Raw genomic sequence first — 22,087 nt, 5'->3', positions numbered from 1 at the left:
TTCCGCCTACATACTTACATCTAGTTTATCAAAGTTGAATACGAGACTTTCCCTTTAATCCCATATAAAGACTTACCTAATAAGCACCAGCTTCACCTTGGAGGGAGCAGACTTGATAATTGCTGACGCATTTTGGTGACTTTTTCCGAAGAGAATCTGGTTATTCAGCTAGAACACAAATAAAACAGAAAGGTATTGAGAGTCTACTGAGTCCATCTTCATTTTCACAGTGTAAATAGCTGAGGGAGCTGCGGCAGAGCAGTGTACCGGAGCTACGCCGCCCCAGAGAGCGACTATGATGAAGAGATCACAAGTAACGACCTCCGGAAAAAAAGTAGGAAATGTAAAGCGCAATTCCTACCAGCGAATACAGAAACAGAACCTAAAGCTCCTGGTCCTAATAAAACATCTGTAATAGGGCCCCAACTACTATTTATAATACTGGTATCTTCTAATGTGGTACTGGGACCTCTGTACCCCCTCAGGCACCAGGAGTGACTGATCCCTCTACACACTCTGTAGCTGCCCCCGAGTGTAAAGTTATACCTGGTAACAAGCAATATCCATATAAAATTGTGCCGCTTATGGGTGAAACTATAGTCGCTTCTATGGGGCCACGAGACTGACGGGACAGGACCAGAAACATAATTTTTTTTTTAGGGGAAAAGATATGGTGGTGCCTTTCTGCAGTCTAGCCCTACTATGAGGGCTGCTGTTTGCATTTTCCTAACTTTGCTATTGGGCCCTTTAAACTCTAGTTACGTCCCTGGTAAAATAAATTTACCTTAAAGGTGTTGTCTACTTTAGAAAAACCAATTCCATACCCCCTATTAGGGAATTCTGAGTTAATAGTGGGGGGTCCTCTGTTCAGGATCCTCATCTCTTGGTCAGAGTGGAGAGCGGTTACATAGAGCGTCTCTCTCTCTCTCTGGAGGTCCTGTCCTGTATTACACAGACAACACATTGATATGAATGGACACTATGTAATACTTGATTTCACCTGTGGTGGCGCTGCAGGAAAACATTACACTTACTGCCAGGTTTCCCCAGATCACAGCTGATCGCTGATCAGTTTACGGTCAAGGGATTCTCCGAACAAGTAGGGATGGTATAACGTAGAGACCCATTTAAACTTCTCTCACCCAAAGTCTTTATCACTTGTTTCCCCCGAAAGAAGTATCAGCAGCACAAATCTCTACCCTGTCCTGAGTTTGCTACACTGTATGGGTATGTTCACACGGCCTATTTACGGACGTAAATCGGGCGTTTTTGCCCCGAATTACGCCCGAAAATAGCGCCTCAATAGCGCTGACAAACATCTGCCCATTGAAAGCAATGGGCAGACGTTTGTCTGTTCACACGAGGCGTATATTTACGCGCTGCTGTCAAATGACGGCGCGTAAATAGACGCCCGCGTAGAAGAAGTGACCTGTCACTTCTTTGGCCGTAATTGGAGCCGCTATTAATTGACTCCAATGAATAGCAGCGCTAATTACGGCCGTAATTGACGCGGCGTTCAAGCGCCTGCACATGCCGGTACGGCTGAAATTACGGGGATGTTTTCAGGCTGAAACATCCCCGTAATTTCAGCCGTTACGGACCCCCGCCGTGTGAACATACCCTATCAGTGCAAGTGAAATGTGTCTCAGTCTGGAGTCCAAACCTTTTAGCTCACAGAGAAATGTCTAAACTCGATACAACTGTAGCTACTGCTCAGCTGTAAAGTAATAGGTTTGAATTGTTCAGTCCAAGAATGTTCACATTTACGGACAGCAAGCAGATATCTTGAAAACCGTGAAGAATTGAAACACAAATTATATTTTTAACCTGCAAAACTCTTCACTATACAATGATTAGTCTTCATTGACAGACTATTTTAGACATTTTACTTTTTCCCAATATCATGTGACTATAAAGCGGAGAAACCTCTTCCCGGCTCCACCGCATCTCCACCTGAAACAAGAGAGAAGGCTGCACAAAGCTCCTGGGATGCGGAACAGTCAATCAGGAGTCTACGTCATGAACATGGGCTAAGGATACAGACAGCTGACTGACAGCTCCTCTTCCTCAAGAGGCTGTGCGTGCGCCGCGGACGTGCCTGTGTTGTATTTATAATGGAGACGTGACCTTTCCTGCAGTTATTTAGAACCCAAGAGGCGAGATTAGCGCGGTGACAACCAATAAAACGCAGGTTAATGGTGACGCATCACATTCTAGAATCTTTACTAAGGGTTATAGGCCAAACAACTTCTCCAATTTATCCGTATAGCAGAGCTGAATGGCTGCACTGTATAGACTGATGACTGCGGCGGACAGCCTAATGGCATCGCAGGTACAAAATGGATTTTCCCTTAGGGGCATCATAGCGAGCAAAGGTGAAAAGGGCTACGAAAATTATTTTACCAAACGTGACACCATCAACTGGATCCACTGCATAAGAGAAAAGCTGATGGGTTGTTGTGAAACTACTACTCCCAGCTTGCCCTGACAGCTTATAAGTGAATATAAAGAAGGGGCCAGCGGTTGTGAATCTACAACTCTAGGCATGCCCTGACAGTCTGCAGCTCGGCTTATTCAGATTGGCTGCTGGGTAGAAGCACAAGCCCAGCGGAAAGTCAACGCATGGAGAGCGGATTTCCATTACAGTGGATACAGAATCCACAAGTGGTGGGGGAGGGGTGCTGGAGATCTGCTCTAATGCTTGAAGCTGCCGCAATCGATGCTGGTGAGGTATTTGGGGCAAACATTTTCTGGGGGTACCATTCATGCCACACATGCTCCACCACCTCCTGGTTTAAATCTTGCAGTATTTTATTATATGGTGAAATGTTCTTTATTTTGTTCCGTCCCTGCCGACCTTTATATAACTTGGAAATCCAATTTACAAAACACCATTATATGGTTATTACAAATCCCCGGCGAAACTGTGCTTAAATCTTCAAGGATGTGGGTCACATGATCTGCGGCCATGAAGGGATCAGACAGTAAGAATCCAATATAGGAAAAACAATCCCATTGCAGAGCACTAAAGCACCTGCCGGCTGCCTGGAAGGAACGGCCATAAATAGAAAGGTTTTATTGGTTCCCGGGCCCCAATTATAGATTTATAATATACAATTCGTAACCAACTACAATACAGAGAATTGATGCAATTATGGAATATCATCCCACTAGGATCCCAAATCTATCCGACTGCAAGAATCTATAAACCAGAGCAATTTACAGGCTCGTTTCCAGGGGAAGGCGCCTCCGAAATGTATGTTAAACAGATAATCACAGGAGGAGGAAGACAAGATTGTAATCACCACATGGTTCCCGGCTTACAGCGTTCCTATCAGAAATCACAGACTTATGAAATACTGAGGCCGGATGGAGACTCGCTGATAACACTGGACAGCGGCGAAATCCACCCAACAATTGTAGAACGCACACGGGTGGCAGAGGCATCCGAGATCAGAGATATCCTGGATAGTGTGATACTGAGCTGCTGTATCTAATCCTATCATGTATGATACTGTCTGCTGTACTGTGTATCTAATCCTATCATATATGATACTGTCTGCTGAGCTTCTTTAGCTAATACTATGATGTATAATACTGTCTGCTGAGCTTCTGTATCTAATCCTGTGTGATACTGTCTGCTGAGCTTCTGTATCTAATCCTATCATGAGTGATACTGTCTGCTGAGCCATCTGAGATCAGAGATATCCTGGATAGTGTGATACTGAGCTGCTGTATCTAATCCTAGCATGTATGATACAGTCTGCTGAGCTTCTGTATCTAATCCTATCATGAGTGATACTGTCTGCAGAGCTTCTGTATCTAATCATATATGATACGGTCTGCTGAGCTGCTGTATCTAATCCTATCATGAGTGATACGGTCTGCTGAGCTTCTGTATCTAATCATATATGATACGGTCTGCTAAGCTGCTGTATCTAATCCTATCATGAGTGATACGGTCTGCTGAGCCATCCGAGATCAGAGATATCTTGGATAGTGCGATACTGAGCTACTGTATCTAATCCTATCATGTATGATACTGTCTGCTGAGCCATCCGAGATCAGAGATATCTTGGATAGTGTGATACTGGGCTTCTGTATCTAATCCTATCATGAGTGATACTGTCTGCAGAACCATCTGAGATCAGAAATATCCTGGATAGTGTGAAACTGGGCTGCTGTATCTAATCCTATTATGTATGATAAGGTCTGCTGAGCTTCTGTATGCATTCATATCATGTATGATACGGTCTGCTGAGCCATCCAAGATCAGTGATATCCTTGATAGTGTGATACTGTCTGCAGAGACGGTGTATCTAATCCTATCATGTATGATACGGTCTACTGAGCTGCTGTATCTAATCATATCATGTGTGATACTGTCTGCAGAGCTGGTGTATCTAATCCCATCATGTGAGATACAGTCTGCTGATCCGGTATATTTAATCTTTTATGTGATAGGATTAGATACACTGGCTCTGACCCAATCATGTACGATGCGGTCTGCTGAGCCGGTGTATCTAATTCTATCATGTGAGATCCTGTCAGCAGAGCAAGCGTATCTAATCCTATTATGTGTGATACTGTCTGAAGAGCCAGTGTATCTAATCCTGACATGTATGATACGGTCTGCTAAGATGGTGTATCTAATCCTATCATGTATGATACGGTCTGCTGAGCCGGTGTAAATGATCCTATCATGTGTGATACTGTCTGTCTGTTGCGCTGGTGTATCTAAGCTCATCATAGCATTCTATTAGATTCCCAGTCAAGTAATGTTACTACATTTTATTAGAATATAATCTCCAGTATATCTTAAACCAATCATGCGAGATCCTTTCTGCTAAACCAATGTATCTAATCCTATTATGTGTTATACTATCTGTTGAGCGGGTGTATCTAAGCTCATCATGTCGCTGCATTCCCAATTATGTAATGTTACTAAACTTTATTATAATATAATCTCCAGTGTATCTAAGCCTATAATGTGTGATACTGTGCCTGCTAGCTACAAGAAGAAATATCCCCCCCTCCGCAGTGATCTACCACCTAACACCATTGGTGCTGCAGACATAATACGATGTGGACAGTGACAATTACACGGCACATTTTACCTCCAGCAATTCATCCCCAACAAGGATTCCTCCATCTCTTCCGGCAGGTCCATCCGGATTAATGGCCACAATGAAGATGCTCATCCGGGATCGGTCCTTATTACCGGCCACACTGAGACCCAGCCCATTCTTATCCTTCTCAAGCTCGATGATCTGGAGCTCCCCGGGGAGGTCGGCGTATCGTTGCCTTATTTTCTCTAGAAAAAAAAAAAAAGCGGGAGACTCAACTTATAAGGAAAACATGGCCGCTATTACTATAACCCTAAAGAATAAGATCAGGAAGCCGATACATTTCCAACAATTATCATTTGGGAGATGAGCAGGAAGTATGAGACAGAAGGAAGGGAGTAGGACTACAGGATCAGTTTGTTTGTAGTCTGTAACTATGGAAACGCATTGGTCTGCATAAGAGTGGTGTACACAAAACGGTAGGAGATTTCTAATCAAGATGATTTGCAAAGTTGTTCTCATATTTAGATGCATTGGAGCAATAAAAATTGGTCACAAGTGTAGAGATCGGACATCCACTTTCAAGAGTATTTCCAGTAAGTGGTCCAAAATTGTAATTTTTTTGCAGAGCTGTGCCTCCAAGTGTCTTATTATATTATTACTATCTATCTATAGTATTATAGCGGTTTTCTCCCTGGCAGTTCCTGAAGGCTGCCTCTCTTGAAATGAATGGAAAAAGGATTGTGGGCTGTCATGTGGACATTTAGACCTCAATGTAAGAGTATCCCCATGTTTACTATTCAAAAAGGCACAGGTACACAGTATCAAAATACACAAAATGACCGTGTGCTCTATCCCAGTCCCCTGGTATACTGCAGTGCACACTTGAGCTCAAGATCTAATATCTAAAATGGACTAGTTGCTAGGGATAATCTGCCTGACAACTTGGTATTTTATCCCTAGCAACCAGACTGTCCATTTAAAACTGGATTGGCATGGGGCAGCATGATGGAAGTCATATTATGCAAACATATCTCAGGCTGTGGTAATAATAACATTTTCTTAAAGATTACTTCAGGTGGAGAACCCCTTTAAGTCAGGATTTGTCTTCTATGGGAACATGGAAAATGCGCAAATCAGAAAGAAACCTAAAGACTTTTTTTGATGGTATTTTTGTGGTGTGATATCACGATCTAGATAACAATCAGTCTTGAAATATTCCTGTTTTCAAACTAACCACTGAGCACTCCCAAAAGGCTAACATTTCCAGTCACTTTTCAGCTTGTGCTGCGTACAGTCATTACAATATCATTAGATCAAAAACACTACTATTAGGCGTCTAGGGGCAGAAAATATAGGATCACTTCATTATTAATAGGTAATGGGGACAACTCACCTCCCTCTTCCGACATAGCGTCTTCTGCACATGTCACAGAGCATGCCCACTACGCTCCCTGATAGAAATCAATGACTCATTTAGGTTTCTCATGGCCAAAATAACCTGTTGTAAAGCAATTTTCTGGAACGGCTATTTAGCCCGGTAACAAGCGCCGTCCTACGATAGCAGCATGTTGATCAGCTTTGTCGGCTGATCGTTGCCCTGTTTACACAAGTCAAGGATCGGGAACTAGCGTTCGTACGAGAATTCATTCACCTGTTTATTGGCCCGTGTAAAAGGGCCTTTACGGCAGCTCGGAGTAAGATCACAGCCCCAATAACTATGTAAATAATAAAATAAAAAAATCTATAATAAAAAATTGCAACACTTGAAACAGGAGGAAAAAAGGGTCACTTTTCACTAAATGCCTCTGGTTTACTTAAAAGCGCTGCAATCATTCAGGGATCTGCCGGATTGATACCTGTGTCTGGGGACTTCTGCCGATAATTGCACCTTCCCGTTATTTGAGGTCTTTTAGAAAAGGCCATTCCCATGGTTACAGGAGTCGAAAGCAAGAAGAAAAAAATACACGCTGACGGCTGAAGCTACGAAAATGATTATCAAGACTTAATTTGTTTTGAAATTATTAAGGAACTGCCCCGAACAAAAGAAAATAATAAGAAGCGGCTCCTTATTTATCTGGGAGGAATAACTGACCGCATGCTTATGAAGAACAAAGTGTTACAAAGAAAAAATTCTAGCGAATTCTAGATAATGGCTGCACAATCTGCTGCTACCGCTAAAGTGGGAAACATCTTTTTTACTCATTGCCTTCCATTCTGTAACTCTCAAGTCCAATTATCAACTCCATAAGGAAAACAATCATATCAGCAAATATCCTAAAAGTACAATCAAGTCATTTTCCCATTTTGACTAAGAGAATACAGAAGATTCATAAATAGGGCAGTATTGTAGTAGTTATATTCTTGTATATAGGGGGCAGTATTATAGTAGTTATATTCTTGTATATAGGGGGCAGTATTATAGTAGTTACATTCTAGTATATAGGTGGCAGTATTATAGTAGTTATATTCTTGTATATAGGGGGCAGTATTATAGTAGTTATATTCTTGTATATAGGAGCAGTATTATAGTAGTTATATTCTTGTATATAGGGGGCAGTATTATAGTAGTTATATTCTTGTATATAGGAGCAGTATTATAGTAGTTATATTCTTGTATATAGGGGGCAGTATTATAGTAGTTATATTCTTGTATATAGGGGGCAGTATTATAGTAGTTATATTCTTGTATATAGGGGGCAGTATTATAGTAGTTATATTCTTATACATAGGAGCAGTATTATAGTAGTTATATTCTTGTATATAGGAGCAGTATTATAGTAGTTATATTCTTGTATATAGGGGGCAGTATTATAGTATTTATATTCTTGTATATAAGAGCAGTATAATAGTAATTATATTCTTGTATATAGTGGGCAGTATTATAGTAGTTATATTCTTGTATATAGGGGGCAGTATTATAGTAGTTATATTCTTGTATATAGGGGCAGTATTATAGTATTTATATTCTTGTATATAAGAGCAGTATAATAGTAATTATATTCTTGTATATAGTGGGCAGTATTATAGTAGTTATATTCTTGTATATAGGGGGCAGTATTATAGTAGTTATATTCGTGTATATAGGGGCAGTATTATAGTAGTTATATTCTTGTATATAGGGGGCAGTATTATAGTAGTTATATTCTTATACATAGGAGCAGTATTATAGTAGTTATATTCTTGTATATAGGAGCAGTATTATAGTATTTATATTCTTGTATATAAGAGCAGTATAATAGTAATTATATTCTTGTATATAGTGGGCAGTATTATAGTAGTTATATTCTTGTATATAGGGGGCAGTATTATAGTAGTTATATTCTTGTATATAGGGGGCAGTATTATAGTAGTTATATTCTTGTATATAGGGGGCAGTATTATAGTAGTTATATTCTTATACATAGGAGCAGTATTATAGTAGTTATATTCTTGTATATAGGAGCAGTATTATAGTATTTATATTCTTGTATATAAGAGCAGTATAATAGTAATTATATTCTTGTATATAGTGGGCAGTATTATAGTAGTTATATTCTTGTATATAGGGGGCAGTATTATAGTAGTTATATTCTTGTATATAGGGGGCAGTATTATAGTAGTTATATTCTTGTATATAGGGGCAGTATTATAGTAGTTATATTCTTGTATATAGGGGAAGTATTATAGTAGTTATATTCTTGTATATAGGAGCAGTATTATAGTAGTTATATTCTTGTATATAGGGGGCAGTATTATAGTAGTTATATTCTTGTATATAGGTGCAGTATTGTAGTAGTTATATTCTTGTATATAGGAGCAGTATTATAGTAGTTATATTCTTGTATATAGGAGGCAGTATTATAGTAGTTATATTCTTGTATATAGGGGGCAGTATTATAGTAGTTATATTCTTGTATATAGGGGGCAGTATTATAGTAGTTATATTCTTGTATATAGGAGCAGTATTATAGTAGTTATATTCTTGTATATAGGGGCAGTATTATAGTAGTTATATTCTTGTATATAGGGGGCTTTATTATAGTAGTTATATTCTTGTATATAGGAGCAGTATTGTAGTAGTTCTATTCTTGTATATAGGAGCAGTATTATAGTAATTATATTCTTGTATATAGGAGCAGTATTATAGTAGTTATATTCTTGTATATAGGGGGCAGTATTAGGGCGGGTTCACACGTGGCGGAATTTCACTAAAATTCCGCTGCGGACACTCCGCAGCGTTAATCCGCAGCGGTGCCGTTTGTCCATTGACTTACACTTTAATTTAGCAGTGTTCGTTTAGACGAGGCGTAACATTCCGCTGCGGAGCATAGGCTGCGGAGCGGAATTTGGTGTCCGCAGCATGCTCTGTCTGTTGCGGAGCAGTGGCGGACTCATGGCGGAATTTCTCCATTGACTTCAATGGAGAGTCAAAATTCCGCAATGAAGTCCGCAGATCTTATGTGTGCTGCGGAGCGTATTGGTTTTACTACCATGACATTTCTTCATTCTGGCTGGACCTATGTATTTCTAGGTCTACAGCCAGACTGAAGAAGTCAATGGGGCTCCCGTAATGACGGGAGCGTTGCTAGGAGACGTCTGTAAATAGTCACTGTCCAGGGTGCTGAAAGAGTTAAGCGATCGGCAGTAACTGTTTCTGCACCCGGGACAGTGACTACCGATCTCAATATACATGTATCTGTAAAAAAACATATAAGTTCATACTTACCGAGAACTCCCTGCGTCTGTCTCCAGTCCGGCCTCCCAGGATGACGTTTCAGTGTAATTGACGGCTGCAGCCAATCACAGGCCAAGCACAGGCTGCAGCGGTCACATGGACTGGCGCGTCATCCAGGGAGGTCGGGCTGGATGCCGAAAGAGGGACGCGTCACCAAGACAACGGCCGGTAAGTATGAAAATCGTTTACTTTCACTAGGGAAAGTGCTGTCCCTTCTCTCTATCCTGCACTGATAGGGAGAAGGGAAGCACTTTTCCCGCAGTCCGCAGCAGCTAGTCCGCATCAATGTACTGCACATTTTGTGCAGATCCGCAGCAGAATCTGCAACGCAGATTCTGTGCGGCATTGATGCGGACAGTTGCGGAGGAAATCCGCCACGTGTGGTCATGCCCTTATAGTAGTTATATTCTTGTATATAGGAGCAGTATTATAGTGGTTATATTCTTGTATATAGGGGGCAGTATTATAGTAGTTATATTCTTGTATAAAGGAGAAGTATTATAGTAGTTATATTCTTGTATATAGGGGGCAGTATTATAGTAGTTATATTCTTGTATATAGGGAGCAGTGTTATAGTAGTTATAGTCTTGTATATATGGGGCAGTATTATAGTAATTATAGTCTTGTATATATGGGCAGTATTATAGTAGTTATATTCTTGTATATAGGGGGCAGTATTATAGTAGTTATATTCTTGTATATAGGAGCAGTATTATAGTAGTTATATTCTTGTATATAGGGGGCAGTATTATAGTAGTTATATTCTTGTATATAGGAGCAGTATTATAGTAGTTATATTCTTGTATATAGGGGGCAGTATTATAGTAGTTATATTCTTGTATATAGGGGGCAGTATTATAGTAGTTATATTCTTGTATATAGGAGCAGTATTATAGTAGTTATATTCTTGTATATAGGAGCAGTATTATAGTAGTTATATTCTTGTATATAGGGGGCAGTATTATAATACTTATATTCTTGTATATAGGGGCAGTATTATAGTAGTTATATTCTTGTATATAGGGGGCAGTATTACAGTAGTTATATTCTTGTATATAGGAGGCAGTATTATAGTAGTTATATTCTTGTATATAGGGGCAGTATTATAGTAGTTATATTCTTGTATATAGGGGCAGTATTATAGTAGTTATATTCTTGTATATAGGGGCAGTATTATAGTAGTTATATTCTTGTATATAGGGGCAGTATTATAGTAGTTATATTCTTGTATATAGGGGGCAGTATTATAGTAGTTATATTCTTGTATATAGGGGGCAGTATTATAGTAGTTATATTCTTGTATATAGGGGGCAGTATTATAGTAGTTATATTCTTGTATATAGGGGCAGTATTATAGTAGTTATATTCTTGTATATAGGGGCAGTATTATAGTAGTTATATTCTTGTATATAGGGGCAGTATTATAGTAGTTATATTCTTGTATATAGGGGGCAGTATTATAGTAGTTATATTCTTGTATATAGGGGGCAGTATTATAGTAGTTATATTCTTGTATATAGGAGCAGTATTATACTAGTTATATACTTGTATATAGAGGGCAGTATTATAGTAGTTATATTCTTGTATATAGGGGCAGTATTATAGTAGTTATATTCTTGTATATAGAGGGCAGTATTATAGTAGTTATATTCTTGTATATAGGGGGCAGTATTATAGTAGTTATATTCTTGTATATAGGAGCAGTATTATACTAGTTATATTCTTGTATATAGAGGGCAGTATTATAGTAGTTATATTCTTGTATATAGGGGCAGTATTATAGTAGTTATATTCTTGTATATAGGAGCAGTATTATAGTAGTTATATTCTTGTACATAGGGGGCAGTATTATAGTAGTTATATTCTTGTATATTGGAGCAGTATTATAGTAGTTATATTCTTGTATATAGGGGCAGTATTACAGTAGTTATATTCTTGTATATAGGGGCAGTATTATAGTAGTTATATTCTTGTATAATGGGGCAGTATTATAGTAGTATATTCTTGTATATAGGAGCAGTATTATAGTAGTTATATCCTTGTATATAGGGGCAGTATTATAGTAGTTATATTCTTGTATATAGGGAGCAGTATTATAGTAATTATATTCTTGTATATAGGGGGCAGTAATATAGTAGTTATATTCTTGTATATAGTGGCAGTATTATAGTAGTTATATTCTTGTATATAGGGAGCAGTATTATAGTAGTTATATTCTTGTATATAGGGAGCAGTATTATAGTAATTATATTCTTGTATATAGGGGGCAGTATTATAGTAGTTATATTCTTGTATATAGGAGCAGTATTATAGTAGTTATATTCTTGTATATAGGGGGCAGTATTATAGTAGTTATATTCTTGTATATAGGAGCAGTATTATAGTAGTTATATTCTTGTATATAGGGGCAGTATTATAGTAGTTATATTCTTGTATATAGGGGGCTTTATTATAGTAGTTATATTCTTGTATATAGGAGCAGTATTGTAGTAGTTCTATTCTTGTATATAGGAGCAGTATTATAGTAATTATATTCTTGTATATAGGAGCAGTATTATAGTAGTTATATTCTTGTATATAGGGGGAAGTATTATAGTAGTTATATTCTTGTATATAGGAGCAGTATTATAGTGGTTATATTCTTGTATATAGGGGGCAGTATTATAGTAGTTATATTCTTGTATATATGGGCAGTATTATAGTAGTTATATTCTTGTATATAGGGGGCAGTATTATAGTAGTTATATTCTTGTATATAGGAGGCAGTATTATAGTAGTTATATTCTTGTATATAGGGGGCAGTATTATAGTAGTTATATTCTTGTATATAGGGGGCAGTATTATAGTAGTTATATTCTTGTATATAGGAGCAGTATTATAGTAGTTATATTCTTGTATATAGGGGCAGTATTATAGTAGTTATATTCTTGTATATAGGGGGCTTTATTATAGTAGTTATATTCTTGTATATAGGAGCAGTATTGTAGTAGTTCTATTCTTGTATATAGGAGCAGTATTATAGTAATTATATTCTTGTATATAGGAGCAGTATTATAGTAGTTATATTCTTGTATATAGGGGGAAGTATTATAGTAATTATATTCTTGTATATAGGAGCAGTATTATAGTAGTTATATTCTTGTATATAGGGGGCAGTATTATAGTAATTATATTCTTGTATATATGGGCAGTATTATAGTAGTTATATTCTTGTATATAGGGGGCAGTATTATATTAGTTATATTCTTGTATATAGGGGGCAGTATTATAGTAATTATATTCTTGTATATAGGAGGCAGTATTATAGTAGTTATTTTCTTGTATATAGGGGCAGTATTATAGTAGCTATATTCTTGTGTATAGGAGCAGTATTATAGTAGTTATGTTCTTGTATATAGGGGCAGTATTATAGTAGCTATATTCTTGTGTATAGGAGCAGTATTATAGTAGTTATGTTCTTGTATATAGGGGCAGTATTATAGTAGTTATATTCTTGTATATAGGGGGCAGTATTATAGTAGTTATATTCTTGTATATAGGGGGCAGTATTATAGTAATTATATTCTTGTATATAGGAGCAGTATTATAGTAGTTATGTTCTTGTATATAGGGGGCAGTATTATAGTACTTATATTCTTGTATATAGGGGGCAGTATTATAGTAGTTATATTCTTGTATATAGGGGGCAGTATTATAGTACTTATATTCTTGTATATAGGAGCAGTATTATAGTAGTTATGTTCTTGTATATAGGGGCAGTATTATAGTAGTTATATTCTTGTATATAGGGGGCAGTATTATAGTAGTTATGTTCTTGTATATAGGGGGCAGTATTATAGTAGTTATATTCTTGTATATAGGGGGCAGTATTATAGTAGTTATATTCTTGTATATAGGGGGCAGTATTATAGTACTTATATTCTTGTATATAGGAGCAGTATTATAGTAGTTATGTTCTTGTATATAGGGGCAGTATTATAGTAGTTATGTTCTTGTATATAGGGGCAGTATTATAGTAGTTATATTCTTGTATATATGGGCAGTATTATAGTAGTTATATTCTTGTATATAGGAGGCAGTATTATAGTAGTTATATTCTTGTATATAGGAGGCAGTATTATAGTAGTTATATTCTTGTATATAGTGGGCAGTGTTATAGTAGTTATATTCTTGTATATAGGAGGCAGTATTATAGTAGTTATATTCTTGTATATAGGGGGCAGTATTATAGTAGTTATATTCTTGTATATAGGGAGCAGTATTATAGTAATTATATTCTTGTATATAGGAGGCAGTATTATAGTAGTTATTTTCTTGTATATAGGGGGCAGTATTATAGTAGTTATATTCTTGTATATAGGGAGCAGTATTATAGTAATTATATTCTTGTACATAGGGGGCAGTATTATAGTAGTTATATTCTTGTATATAGGGGGCAGTATTATAATAGTTATATTCTTGTATATTGGAGCAGTATTATAGTAGTTATATTCTTGTATATAGGGGCAGTATTACAGTAGTTATATTCTTGTATATAGGGGCAGTATTATAGTAGTTATATTCTTGTATAATGGGGCAGTATTATAGTAGTATATTCTTGTATATAGGAGCAGTATTATAGTAGTTATATCCTTGTATATAGGGGCAGTATTATAGTAGTTATATTCTTGTATATAGGGAGCAGTATTATAGTAATTATATTCTTGTATATAGGGGGCAGTATTATAGTAGTTATATTCTTGTATATAGTGGCAGTATTATAGTAGTTATATTCTTGTATATAGGGAGCAGTATTATAGTAGTTATATTCTTGTATATAGGGAGCAGTATTATAGTAGTTATATTCTTGTATATAGGGGGCAGTATTATAGTAGTTATATTCTTGTATATAGGAGCAGTATTATAGTAGTTATATTCTTGTATATAAGAGGGCAGTATTATAGTAGTTATATTCTTGTATATAGGAGGCAGTATTATAGTAGTTATATTCTTGTATATAGGGGGCAGTATTATAGTAGTTATATTCTTGTATATAGGGGGCAGTATTATAGTAGTTATATTCTTGTATATAGGAGCAGTATTATAGTAGTTATATTCTTGTATATAGGGGCAGTATTATAGTAGTTATATTCTTGTATATAGGAGCAGTATTGTAGTAGTTCTATTCTTGTATATAGGAGCAGTATTATAGTAATTATATTCTTGTATATAGGAGCAGTATTATAGTAGTTATATTCTTGAATATAGGGGGAAGTATTATAGTAGTTATATTCTTGTATATAGGGAGCAGTATTATAGTAATTATATTCTTGTACATAGGGGGCAGTATTATAGTAGTTATATTCTTGTATATAGGGGGCTGTATTATAGTAGTTATGTTCTTGTATATAGGAGCAGTATTATAGTAGTTATATTCTTGTATATAGGAGCAGTATTATAGTAGTTATATTCTTGTATATAGGGAGCAGTATTATAGTAGTTATATTCTTGTATATAGGAGCAGTATTATAGTAGTTATGTTCTTGTATATAGGGGGCAGTATTATAGTAGTTATATTCTTGTATATAGTGGCAGTATTATAGTAGTTATATTCTTGTATATAGGAGCAGTATTATAGTAGATATATTCAGGGGTGTAACTAGGAAACACTGGGCCCCACAGCAAACTTTTGACTGGCTCCCCCCCTCCCCTGGGTGCCACACACAGCCCCATCACATGTAGAAAGTGCTATACAGCCCCCCCCCCTATAGACCGTGCTATACAGCCCCCCTGTAGACAGTGGTATACGCCCTCTCCCCCATAGACACATGCCCCCTGTAGATAGTACTATACGGCCCCCCTGTAGACAGTAATCTCTTAATAACATGATGCAGTCAGAGATGCAGAAATAAGAAACCAACTTGCAGCTATTTTGATCTTCTCACACTCCAGTATCCACATTACTAGAAACAGCATAAAAATTTATTTAATTTTGATCATTTCCTGCCTCAGTGACTGGTAATGGAACTCCGGTCCTGTGAATAACTTTTCATGTTTTTGCCTCTGCAAATTTCAAAAGTACTGCGCCAATGCAGCGGAGAATATTACTATGCTGGAACAGATGAAATTAATTTTTGTATATTTAAATGGAATCTATATAAAAAGTGGTGTCACTGTGTATATACATTATATTTCTTATCCTGCGCTGATCCTGTGTTACATCCTGTATTATACTCCAGAGCTGCACTCACTATTCTGCTGGTGGAGTTATTCTGTAGATACATTACATTACTTATTCTGTACTGATCCTGAGTTACATTTAGGGTATGTGCACACACACTAATTACGTCCGTAAGTGACGGACGTATTTCGGCCGCAAGTACCGGACCGAACACAGTGCAGGGAGCCGGGCTCCTAGCATCATACTTATGTACGATGCTAGAAGTCCCTGCCTCACTGCAGGACAACTGTCCCATACTGAGCCCGGCTCCCTGCAGTGTGTTCGGTCCGGGTCTTGCGGCCGAAATACGTCCGTCAATTACGGACGTAATTAGTGTGTGTGCACATACCCTTAGTATTATACTCCAGAGCTGCACTCACTATTCTGCTGGTGGAGTCACTGTGTACATAACTTATCATGTACTGATCCTGAGTTACATCCTGTATTATACTCCGGAGCTGCACTCACTATTCTGCAGGCTTTCAAGCTGAAATCTCACCTGCATTCCCTGTTTGTTCAGTCTGCACAGAGGTTTGGTGATTTACATTCTGCAGAGTTTTTACATCAGGAAAAACGATTATAGATGCTTAGCTTAACAGGAGGGGGGTAGTCGTGTCTTTGAACAAGCTTACTTACGGTCTGTTTCCAAAAGCCACCAGGAGAATAGTGAGTGCAGCTCTGGAGTATAATACTGGATATAACTCAGGATCAGTACAGGATAAGTAATGTAATGTATGTACACAGTGACCCCACCAGCAGAATAGTGAGTGCAGCTCCGGAGTATAATACAGGATATAACTCAGGATCAGTACAGGATAAGTAATGTATGTACACAGTGACTCCACCAGCAGAAGAGTGAGCGCAGCTCTGGAGTATAATACAGTAGGTAACTCAGGATCAGTACAGGATAAGTAATGTAATGTATATACACAGTGACTCCACCAGCAGAATAGTGAGTGCAGCTCTGGAGTAAGTTACAGGATGTAACTCAGGCTCAGTACAGGATTTCAGCTCTCAGCAAGCTTTCCTTCAGTCCTTAATGGTAAATAGGTGTAGGTAATAATATGTTATGCATTTATACATATTATACATATCTCGCTCATGTAGATAAACAAATTTGCAATTACAATGTCTGGGGGACCTAGGTGACAACCCCTATATGTTCTTCAATGACAGCCATATTGATTATTACCCAGCTTTCCCAGAAATAGATATACTGTAATTTAGAAATGACTGAATAGAATTTAACAACTTGACATAAGAGGACGACTCAAGGACTTCTATTTACAAGTGATTGTACAGATTTTGGGAAGAAATTACTGTTTCCTCAAAGCCTCGAATTCTATTCATGAGTATATGAGAGCAGTGTCAGAGTTAAATCCTGCGCTCTCATGCTTTACAGTCTCTAGCTAGGGAAACAATCACTAAAATAACGGTGTGTTCCGGATTTCACAGCGTGATTTATTTTCCTGCTCAATGCGCAGAATGCAGAAAACTAATGTATCCTTGTATTATTGATGATGGTGGGAACACCTGCGGGAACCGCCACCGACTACCTCCGCAGTGAGCGTGACGCTGCCCGATACAATGACACACCGTATTAATGCACTAAGGCTACAGGTGAGGGAGTCCATTGATCAGCGGTTAACCCCTCTTGGAGCGGGCCAACCCCCCCCCCCCAATGCCCGGGAGGGACTGATGCATCCTATTGATAGTGCAACATAATCACACCTCGAAGAAAAAAAACAACAACAAAAAATTCTGCCATGCGGTGCGGAGATGATGTGCGGCTTCCATGCCCTGCAGTTAATTTCAGCACAGAGCGGAGTCCTATTGATTTCCTGAGAATTGAGCACAGGGTGAAGGGTGACAAATCTCTTCCATTATCCACCTGTAATATAAATGGCTGATGGGACCTGCACGCTGACTGCGGCTTCCCACTGCGAGGACTTAATCAGCTCGGAGGGTCACACGGCCCCCGGCGAAGAGAGGATTTAAAGGGACTTAATCAATGTAGGACGAAAACTTCTGCAACTTTGTAATATACTTTGGGGGAATATATCAACAGATTTACGCCAGTCTCAGGGTGTAAAAAACAAAAATATAGCACGTTTTGATACACGTCATAGTTGCGCTAAAATTTGCGACTTTTTCACCAAAAGGGACGGGGCCTCTACCGGATTTATCAGAATTTATGCCAGGAACAGGCATAAGTTATGCCGCAAATCTACACCGTCATTCCAGTCACACGGACAGCCAAAGATGCGCCAAACTTATTAAGCGCTGTGCACATCTGGTTATATTTGGTGCATTTTTGTCAATGTTAATTAGTTCAAGACTGGCGTTTGATATATTTTCCCTTTTCCTTTTCAAGATTTCTGCTTGCTTTCAGTGAAAGGGAACATGCTTGTTATCGTTCAGAGGCTTACCCATCGTGACCTACTAGTTCTCACATTGCTGACAGTTTGCTACAATGTTTCAGTGTAGGGAAGGGCTTCAAGACGAGATAGATTTGGTGCTTTTGCTTTTATCTCAGAGAAGATCACCAACACTGATATATTGCAACAAACCCATCATCTGCGTGAGCAAGACGAGGTCAGAACGGCTGTTCCTCTGAATGTTAATAAGAACATTTCCATTCCAATCCTATATGTTGGAAACAGTGTGGACTCCGGGCTGATACGATGTATCAATGCAGGTAAAATGTATCAAACTTAAGACAGGAGAGAGATTTGTGCTGCGGATGTGTTTAGCTCACAGAGAGTTTTTCAGAATGGATACAATTGTAGCAAACCATCGGCTGTGAAAAGTAATAGATCTGTACATGGTTTTAGCCTCTGAATATAAACAAAAATGTTCCCATTCACTGACTGCAAGCAAGAGATCTGGAAAATGGTGAGAAATTAAAAAGAAAAAAATTGTATAAAGTTGCAGAACTTTCCATTATACAAGTATTACACTTTATTTACCTAAAACTAGAAGAGGAATCGTCCTTCAAGTGAATCTCCATCTTTTATCACGTCATTTTTAGGTCCAAAATTCTGTGCTGAATAATCTCATAATTTATGTTTATCTTTATAGCAATCGGAGCTCCGTTTTTTGCTGATACAAAACTCCAAATACTCTATATAAAGAGTTAAAGGGATATTCCAGCCTCCGGCATTTTTCACTTATCCACTGGTTAGGTGGAAGATGCTGGACCGATGGTGGTCTGACTGCTGGGACAGCTGCTAGGAGTTTGAATGGAGCGGAGGCCGGGCATGTGCCACATGCAGCCACCACTAGAGGGAGCTTATTGCATTCTGTGTTATCACTGCGTTTAGGACATGTACACAGCTCCTTAGCTCCCCCTGGTGGTGGCTGCAGGCAGCCAGAATATTTAACTGTCCATTTATTTCAGCTAAAACTTCAACAGATTTCACTCTGAAGGTCCCAATGAAATAAAGACAGACACCATAATATATTCACTGCGGCTCTCAGGGCATGCTGGGATCTGTAGTTTCATTAGGATATTAGGAGAATACCTAAGATGCTTATTATAGTACTGGAGCGTTATAAGACATCAGTCATAAACATACATGTGGAGGGTCTCAGAATTGTAGATATGGGACATAAAGTAGTGATGGGGTCGGGAATGATCTTTCAGTTTACACTACAGCTCCATAGCTGATAACAGGGAACAATAGATTGCATTCAACTGCACAACAAATAGAGAGAAGATAAACTGCAGGTTAAAACCAGACTGTCTAGGTTTCAAGCAGAAGGATATTTCTAATTAAACCCCCCCCCCCATCCTCCAGTCTCCGTGCATTGTGCGCCGGCCCTCTAAGGCATCTCTAAATTAAAAATATGATTAGTTATAAATTCTTCTTAGCCATAGAGCTGCGTACATTCATCCTGCTGCCGGTTCCTCAGTGAAAATATCAGACCCCACCGCCTCCCCTCATTCATCTGTATAGTATAAGAAATGGAATTCAACAATAATGCACTTTCTATACAGGTCACTTTTGGACACATGACCGCACTCTGTAAGAAGGGAATACAGGTACAGACGTAGCAGAGCTGAGATTGTCATTGAACTCTTTGGAGTTGCAAAATTCGAAAAACCACACCTAAGACATAATTTCACTTTAAGATATTTCAAATGACAAACTCAGCTCTACTACATCGCAAAGGTGAGGCAAGTTTAACAACAGGGGGTTAACAGAGGCACAGATGTAGCAGAGTGGAGCTTGTCATTGAACTTTTTGGGTGCTGAATGATTTACAAAACCACAGATAAGACATAATTTCATTTAAAAGCCAAATGACAAACTCAACTTTCCTACATCTCTAAGGTGAGGCAAGTTTGATAACAGGGGGTTTAACAGAGGCAGAGTTGTAGCAGGGCTGAAATTGTCATTTAATTCTTTGTTTGCACATAATTGGCATTGGCTGGTTCGTCCACGGTCCTATGTAATGATATGAACAAAGTAATGAACTCAACTCTGCTATATCTGAAAAGAAAATCTGCTTTTCTTTGGAAGTGTAACCTATGGTTTAGATACTAACGCAAGTACAGATGTAGCAGAGTTTGGCACAACGTCTGTTGATAATTAGCTGGACCATCTGTGCTTTTACATAGGACTGCAAGTAAAACGACTCCAACCCCAGAGAGTTAAAGAACAAACTCGTACTGCTGCAGTTTAAAAACAGCAACTTACATAGGACTGCAAATACAGATCGAGTTGAAGTTTTTTAACCTCATTTTATGGTAACATTAGGATGTGATATGTGCGAGCTTTACAGAGTCAAATGACAAACTCAGCTCCCTTACATCTGACTATCTAAGCTCTGCTACACCTGTACATTTGGTCCTAAGTCACGTGACTCATGGTGATATCATGTGTTATCTGTGGTTTTACACTGGGCTGCAGGAAATCCTACTGCAGCCCCCAAGATCTAAATGACAAATTCCTCACAACTACATCTGACATAACCCATCTATAGCAGATCCGAAGAGCTGTGATTTTACATAGGTCTAAAGGCACAGATGTAGAGGTGCCGATTTCGTTATTTGCGACATCTCATGGTGATCCCAAAACGTTCCGCAATCTGTGATTCTATATTGTACTGCAGGTAACCTTACTGCAGCCCCAATGACAAACTCAGCACTGCTACATCTATAATAATGCTTAAACCTATAACAATATAAGAGTAATCAATGCTCGCAAACCATACGGTCCCAAAGACTTAAAGGAAAGGCTCAGCTCTGCTACAAGCCATGATTGCGTATGTCAAATCTTCGTTTATAACCCTGCTGTCTGCATAAATGACACGTTCAGCTCTACTACATACGATGGAACATTTAATGACTAAACCGGTAACAATCTCAGATTGCACTAAGCACAAACCATGCGGCCCTTGGGGACTTAAATGGCAAGTACAGCTTCAGCTACATCCAACCACCTCAGCTCTGCTACATCGGTAATTGTTAATTAACCACATCACAACGCAAATATTCCCACTCCGGGGAATTTAGACTCCCGCACATTAAAGCTGGTGCAATTTCTAATATCACGCAGATGGGATACGCCGGCTCTTACCTGGGAACCCCCCCTGCACCATCGCTGACACAGCTCAGCGCGACTGCATGGCTGGACGGGCGTCTTTACCCTACAATCCGCTCTCTCCAGCAAGACCCCGATTTCCTCCGATGACCTTGGGCCTCTTATTTTTTCCCCTAAGCCGACAAATGTGTTTCCTCTGCTGCGGGATGTGATCAATTAGACAAACGTGAAGAGGAGGCACAAAGGCTCGTTGGCTCGTCTGTCAGCAGATGGAGTGTAACTAGTAAAGTACGTGTGAGGAGCAAGTGGCGTCTCGCAGCATCTGACCCACAGAGACGACATCAGCCCAGCTGCTACAGCGCCTGCATAGGAACGCCATCACTCAGGATCAATACCAGGGGGTCCGCAGGGGCCGGTCACAGAGTCTCAGGGGGATCAGCGACTCCAATACACAAGAGTCAATGGAGACGTCGTCCAGTCTTATGTAAAGAAAGCTTGTTTGCTGTACGACGAAAATGTACGCAACTTTCCAATATACTTTGTTTCAATTCCTTATA

General features: G+C 38.6%; 1 protein-coding gene across 5 annotated transcripts in view; it reads right to left on the bottom strand.

Annotated features, from left to right (window-relative positions):
• PATJ (PATJ crumbs cell polarity complex component) overlaps nt 1-22,087 on the bottom strand; it is a 195,674-nt gene that overhangs the window by 58,580 nt on the left and 115,007 nt on the right. For all 5 annotated transcript variants that reach the window (XM_075832709.1, XM_075832708.1, XM_075832710.1 and 2 more), the window contains 2 exons: nt 5,118-5,314; nt 77-168 (listed from right to left, as the gene is read on the bottom strand). In XM_075832709.1, the coding sequence (XP_075688824.1) occupies nt 77-168; nt 5,118-5,314 (289 nt within the window). The remainder of the gene's footprint in view (nt 1-76; nt 169-5,117; nt 5,315-22,087) is intronic.

Source organism: Rhinoderma darwinii, chromosome 7 (genome assembly GCF_050947455.1).
Source record: "Rhinoderma darwinii isolate aRhiDar2 chromosome 7, aRhiDar2.hap1, whole genome shotgun sequence".
NCBI classification, from domain to species: Eukaryota; Metazoa; Chordata; class Amphibia; order Anura; family Rhinodermatidae; genus Rhinoderma; species Rhinoderma darwinii.
The sequence above is the reverse complement of the archived record's forward strand: the minus strand, read 5'-3'. Positions and strand labels throughout refer to the sequence as shown.